Here is a 7485-nt window from a genome sequence, read left to right as displayed (position 1 = left end):
TTTAAATGCATTACCTTTATTTAAAATGTATTTTAAAATTTTGTGTATTGTATGCATGAGCTAAGTACTTATAATTAAATTTTAGATCGATGGCTGCTTACTTAGAGTTCGATTGAAATCCCCAGAATGGCAAGCCAGCATCTGCAAAATTTTAAAACTTTGCCAAAATAACACAACACCTCTATTGTCAAACATATTGCCACCTAAGCCATCTGATGAAGAATCCACTTTTTATGAATTATTAAATGAGGATAACAACCCCGATTCAGCTGATAGTAGTGAACTGAATGATCACGTTTTGAATACCTTGGATTGTCATAAAGAATGGCATGCTATTGCTGATGGTAAGTTGCCTAAATACATTTTAACTTAATGTACTGGATGTAGGTAAAATAATTTTGTTAAAAGTCACAGGCATCTAAAATGAAGGTCAGATTGAAATTTGATATATCTGAAAGACTTACTGTATGAAATAAGTAGGTAAGAAGTGGAGTTTTTTTGTATGATTTGTGCTTAAGATTTTTGTTATTTGTCACTTAAGACAATATATTAAACTATTAGGCGCTAATGTATTAAACATCAATCATTTTTTAAACTATTTTATAATTATTGCATTTAAAATTGTAAATACAGTATACTCTTGACATCTCAAAGTTGAAGGGAAGCTAAAAAATTCGAGATAACAAGTTCAGAACTAAGTATGTTCTAAAAAAATGAAAATTATTACCATAAAAAATAGAGTCATGAAACAGGAGAATAACTATACTATTAAATATGTATGTAATGCTAGTTGACTATAAATCTAAATACAATAATGATAATTTTATTTCTGCACTTAGTATTTTATTTTGCAATGATTATTTTATTTTATTTTTATTTGAAGCACGAAAAAATAATTAGGCATTAAATAGAAAATTGGTTCACAGTGAACTTACATTGTGATTTTGGAGAAAAAATTCATTTTCTATTTTGAAAAAAATTCAACATAGCAAGGTTTTGAGAAGAAACCCTTCGACATTTTATTTCGGAATTTAAATTAACATTAGGTCAATATGTAATGGTAAAGCAGGGGTCTGTCTAGGCTTTTCTAAGAGGTACCTAATTTGTGAAAATTTAAACATAATTTCTGAAAAATTAAAAAATATATTAAGAAATCGACACAAAAATATGGATTTATTGTTTCTTAAGGGATAAAAAAAAATTTTAAGAAAAAGTATTTTGTGAAACTACCGTTTTTCCTAAAGTTGAATTTGTGAAGATACCGCTAAACGGTAGTAAATTCGGCCTGGACAGACCCCTGTAAAGGGAAAAATATTTTTTTTGACAAAACAATGTTTTGAAGATATTGAAGTTCAAAATATCTAGAGTATACTGCATAAAGATTTTGTACTAAAAAATTAATTAGTTTTTTATAGCTATTTTCTGACACAGAAGTCTTGACACTACCTTGTCAAATTTTTCTCCCCATCCCTTCAATTTTCCAAATGCGAATTGAAAAACCTCTACTACTTTATGCAATTTGACTATCAAGAGAACTTTCACATCATAAATAAAGTATAAAATCAACAAATTTAACTAAAAAAAAAAAAAAATAATGGAAAATTTACTTTTTTGTTTGGGTTGCAAGTTTTTTCTTTTTTTGTATGACACCACCTTTTTGTTTTTTCAATAGCATTCTAAATCTGAAACCATGCACACCACATTATCATTACATTTTACAACAGATATTTCTTTTGTGGATATTTTGACCAATGCTTCACTTTTTAAATTTATTTATATCCTTAGAGGTCATTTTTTTAGTCTATTTTCTTTAATTGTTCCCTTGATTTTTAAATTCTTTATCTCCCATAATTTTCTATAAAATTCGAGAATTGAAAAAAAGTTTTCAACGAAATTAATATGACACTTAGGGTTTGTTGCATGTGGAATGAGGTCTAATACAACTCTTGTTCCTTAAGAATGGCAAATCATGTTTTACAAACAAAGAGAAGTGGTCAATAGTTAGGTCTCTAAGATGACCTACACTTCATAAGCAAGAAGAGTTCACACTTTATATCTTAGCGCTGTCATTGATAAAGATATTTTGGTAATTCCATTACAATCTTACTCAATGTCAAGCTTTTGAACAAAAGAATAAGTGAAAAGTCAATTTGACTAAACTTCCCACCAAAGCTCACATATCGGGACCACCAAGCAGGAGGGTCGCTATCAACTACTTGTAATAAAATTTTTGACTCAGCTTTTGAAGATTACTTTTAAAGATTTTCCTTAATTATACATTTAACAAAAAGTTGTGTTCAAAAAAGATAATAAAAAAAAGGTTGCGAATTTTTCTCATTAAGACTATTTTTAGTATAAAATTTGAATACTTGATAAACACTTTTCATTCACATAAAAAATAATATGGGATATTTTATATTCAGTGATCCATTAATAAAACATAAAACTAATCAATGAAGGAAGGAGAAAAAGATGAAGAGTAGTTGTTTCCATAACGGTAGCTTTGACACCTAATGGGTTATAGCATAATATACTTCGTACTTACTAGTCCTTACTAGAGTTATAATTGTTCCTTAATAATTTAGTTTTGAATAAGTATTCATTACCCGAATTTGAGGGAGAAAAGTATCAGTGATCTAGCAAAACTTTGAAAACTAACAATTCGCAAGCTTTAAGAGTTTCATATTTCCTTTTCTATTTTGCTAAAAGTATGCTTCTCTTTAAAATAATAAAAATCTTTACATTTATGTTATCCAAAAAAATAATAATACTTTAGGATTAGGAGAGTAATGGTAGCTTTGTCACCTCATGACGTAATATACTTTGTACTTACTGGTCCTTACTAAATTTATAATTGTTCCTTAATTATTTAGTTTTGAATTAGTATTCATTTCTTGAATTTGAGGGGGGAAAGGTATCAGTGATTTAGCGAAACTTTGAAAACTACCACTCCGTAGGTTTTCAAATTTCCTTTCCTATTTTGCTAAAGTGGACCTCTATTTAAAATAATAAAAATCCCTACGTTGTAATAATTGAGATTGGCAATTGATTGAGTAATAAATTAAATAAAGAATTAAAACTAGAATTTCTTTATCAACTGTCTTTAAAAGATCAATTTCAGGTGATCTTTTCAAAAGACAAAATATTCTTTTTGATATGCACTAATTCATAATGCTGACTAGATAATTTAAAATAATTCTTTGCTATGTGTAAGATAAAACAATATCTCAAAAAACTAAATAGCATACATGTTACTTGTATGTAAAATTGAGCAAATATCATTTAGATTAATAATTGTGCATTCTATGATTTAATATTAGTGTATTCTATTATTCCAATTAAGTTATGAATTAAATTCAATTGCCTGTTTTTCAGATGGTTCTAAATGTAATTCTCCTGTAAAAGTTCCTCCTCGTCCTCCAGCTCCAGTGCGTCCTCCAGCAAGTGCTCCAATGCGTCCTCCACCTCCTCAGGTATGCAAGGCATTTCTTATAATTGAGCGCTTGGTGCACCTAAGAAATCTTTTCACTTCTTGTTTTTCTTGTTAAAATACCAAATTTCTTTTGTGTTTATTAATTGAGAAAGTTTGAATACTGAGAAGAAAACTCTAATTAGTTCTTTATAGTGAGTTAGCACTTGACTCCACCTCCTCGGACGCACAGTTCATTTTAGCAGAGTAAGAAGAGAAACATCTCCGTGCTTGAAATTGAGACAACCCTTAATGAATGCCAAACGCAAACAGTGAATCCTTTTTCCGTCATTTGTAGTATCATCTGCTATTATACCTTTTGTTACTCTAACTAATTAAATATATTTTAAATTTTAAAACTGCTGTTTACCCAGCAAAATGTCTCAAAAAGGACAAAGTTACTCAAAAGAGAGAAATATCATCCAATTTATGAAATATTTAATGTTAAAATAATGCGTATAAAGCTTCAAAATAAATATTTTTCTCATAAGACCGCCAAATAGCAACTCCGATTGTTCTCATCTTTCTCCCAAAAATAGCGAAATAGTATTGCATACCTACCAACATTTGAGAAATAGTATAACAGAAAATTTACTAGCGACATTTTTTAGACTACAAAGTAAAGTTTTGATACATCATGTAATTCAAAATCGGAAATAATAGAAGCACTTGCATATAGTGAAGTAAAAAATACGTATAGAAATCTTCATCTAAAGATTTTTTCAAACCATTATTAATTACTTAAACTATAAACACTCAACATACTGCAGTATTGGCAATAGCAGCATCTGTTGAGGAACAAGAGTATTTTTGCCGTCAGAGGATATTTTATTGCCAAATTTTTTTAAAAATTTCTTCAACAAATATGGAGAAATTTGAGAATATACAGATAAATCGGAGATAATCATAAAATACAGGAGTCTTCTTAAAAAAAGCAAGAGACTTGGCAGGTATGGACTGTCATCTGATACCATGTGATGAAGGCGGAGACAAGTGCCAACTTCTGGTGAATGAACTATACTTATTTGACCTAATGCAAGGTTAATTATGAAATATTTTACAAAAATGAGAAAACAATATTATATAGGATGTTTTTAATTATATAGGAAAAATTCACACCTAATTTTAATATACTATCTGCTTCTTAAAGTAGCATACTAAAATTAGGTGTGAAAGTAAACATTGTGTAATATTGCCATAAAATTTTCTACACTACATTAGTACTTAGATTAAAATACGTAAATTTTAAATTAAAATTATAATTGAATTCCCGCAAGCGACGTCACCTGTGGTTTGGTATTTGTTTATGTCACGATTCTGCAGCCAATCACGTTTGACATCACTTACAGGTAAATCTGATCAGAAAATTGCTTCAGCATGATAATAATTAATGCTGTAACTTCAACAGGCCAAGTACAACCAATTATGCCCAATCTTGTGATTTGCAGCATTCTCTGTGTTTCAAGTACCAAATTGTAATTCAAGCAATCAAAAATTAAAGCATCTGAACACTATTTACTGCTAACGTACAGAAAATTTTATCAAGTATCAGCACTTTATTTTCAAGAATATGAACAACATAACACTTACATAAAGAAATTTTGAAGTTCCTTCTACATTCTATGTTAATTTTATCGATAAATTATTTTTCATTGAACAGTTATAGCTGTTTGTAATTGCTTTATTCATTTTGAATTACCCTGTATTATTTACCAATATATTACTTTAACCCCTTAACGATCAATTAATTTTCAAGAAAACAGTCAGAAAAGTTCCTATTTTTTTGGCTTTTGTACAGTACAGAACCCGTTATCCGGAAATCAGAAAACCAAAAAACCGGNACTATCTACAATTACCTTAAAAATATCCTGGTACTGCCATCTAGTGTGTAAAATTGAGAAATAAAATGTTTTCTGGGCAAAAGAAATGAATTAGTTTTACTCTTATTGGCACGGGAGCTAGAAATAGAGGGCGAAACCTCACCCAGTCGTTTTCACGGGAATGAGAAGGAAGGGGTTGAACTAATGCTAAATCATAATCATACCAATAAAATTCTTGTATTATACTTTGTCGGTTTTTCAAAATCATAAATAATGCTTTCAACAATGTGAAATGTTTAACTTGATTGAGACCGTATTGTCAGCAACAAATCGTTTCGGCATTGTATACATTCCGTCGAAACATTTTAATGATATAGATTCTAGATTAAAAGCACCTTTTACTTCTGAGCCATCTTTAACGTATGGTAGAATTTAAAAAGTACCATTGCCTTTCTTGCATTATTGAAGAGGAAATTTTGCATAGAATATTGCCTTGATACAGGGGTTTTGTACATATTGCCTTGATACAAAGTATTGTGAGCCCAACTCAAAAATCCTGAAAATTTCTTGAGTAAAATAATTAATGATGCATTTCAAAAAATCAATGTCTTTATAAGTTTTAATCATTGATATTTTCAAAACATGAAATTCTAAATAAATTATATGTAGCATAATTTAAATGAATAATTATGTATAAGTTTACTTTTATCTCTAATCACATTTATTATTCTACCGGAAAAAATATTTACAAACGGAAGAGAGGCCAAGTATGAATTTTAGTTCTAATATTTTTGAATAAAATATCCAAGAATTTTTATACATAAATGTGATCAATGATTTCTTGAAACTTCTGGATCTTGGATTTCTGGATACCGATCAGCGAAAAATCCAGACATCCGGATTTTTTCCAGAGCACAATCATCTCTGTTAATTTTTATATTAACATAAAATATTTTTTTACACAGAGGCCTCAACCACCAGAGAAAAATGTAATCCAAACTCCAAAGTATGAAAGTGAGGAATGCCAAGAACATACTACCATATCAAATAATGATCCAGGAGATAATTATAAATCTTGTCCTCCACCATCTGCACCTCCCCCTCCACCCCCAGATTTAAGTGCTATCGAGAAAAGTGTTAGCAAAAAGAAAGGAGAAAGTGCTGTTGAAGGTTCTGATGGTGTAACTGCGATGGCACCCCCCATTCCTTCTCGTCCAAAAGCACCTAACAGATCATCTGTAGGACCACCTTCATTACCAGCTCGACCAACTCAGCCGCCAGCATATCTACCACCAGTTGCTCCAAGGAAGTCGACACAGTAGTCTTAGTCATACTAAATTGAAAGTCATCATACTAAATTATTAGAGCCTCAAATGTTAAATGTGCAATACTAATTTATGAAGAATGTGAAATATTTTGAATTTTTACTGTTGATTATTCTTAATTTTATTATTTTTTATATATTTATAATTTTGTACTTAGATGTAATGAATATTTAAATTTATTTTTACTATTTATGTTTTATACATACTTTTTAGAATTAATTATTTATGCGATTAATTTATTACATTATTTATTTTAGGATTTTTAAATTATTTACAGTTCTGATTAACAAAGAAAGATTCTATATTAAATTAGAGAATTTAATTCAAAAATTGTTGCAATCTATTTGTCTGTGAAGAATGTGTATACAAATAAAATCATGTTTATAGATGTTTAAATGTTGTTTAAAGTTGTAATTCGTGTATGGAAGAGTAAAAATTTAATTTCTTTCTGTAAATCTGTTGATTGTTTAAGGAATTTAGAACTACAATAAATGCTTAACTTTCTAGATTGTGCAATACTTCGAAAATTTTAAATAATTGAAAACCTCAATTTCCTATATTATCTAATTTTCTGAAAAGATATGAATCAACATTAATAAAAAAATTTGGAATAAAGGGTAAAAACAAATAGTTAATTTTTCATAAAAACTATTAACAACTGAAGAAAAAAAAATTTAAGTGAGAAGAAAAACAAAATAAGAGTGGAGAAAAAAATTACATTTTTAACAAATAATAAAAATTAGTTCTAATTAATTAATAAATCATTCCATATTATTGTATTAAATGAAAGATATGCTGCGGCATATTAAAAGTGCCAAAAAGCAGACATCTATCACAATCACTGATTGGAGAAATATTATAAAATAGAAAA

At 28.7% G+C, this 7485-nt stretch overlaps 1 protein-coding gene across 1 annotated transcript in view; it reads left to right on the top strand.

Annotated features, from left to right (window-relative positions):
* The window catches only part of LOC107449250 (synaptojanin), a gene marked incomplete at its 5' end in the record, with an annotated part of 44624 nt that extends 37506 nt beyond the window's left edge, over positions 1 to 7118 (top strand). The window contains 3 exon segments of the mRNA XM_043052725.2: positions 86 to 344; positions 3376 to 3473; positions 6255 to 7118. Of these exon segments, the coding sequence (XP_042908659.1) occupies positions 86 to 344; positions 3376 to 3473; positions 6255 to 6611 (714 nt within the window).
* Positions 7119 to 7485: the final 367 nt, after the last annotated feature.

The sequence above is a fragment of the Parasteatoda tepidariorum genome, chromosome 6 (genome assembly GCF_043381705.1).
Source record: "Parasteatoda tepidariorum isolate YZ-2023 chromosome 6, CAS_Ptep_4.0, whole genome shotgun sequence".
NCBI classification, from domain to species: domain Eukaryota; kingdom Metazoa; phylum Arthropoda; class Arachnida; order Araneae; family Theridiidae; genus Parasteatoda; species Parasteatoda tepidariorum.
This window is presented reverse-complemented; position numbering and strand designations above follow the sequence as displayed.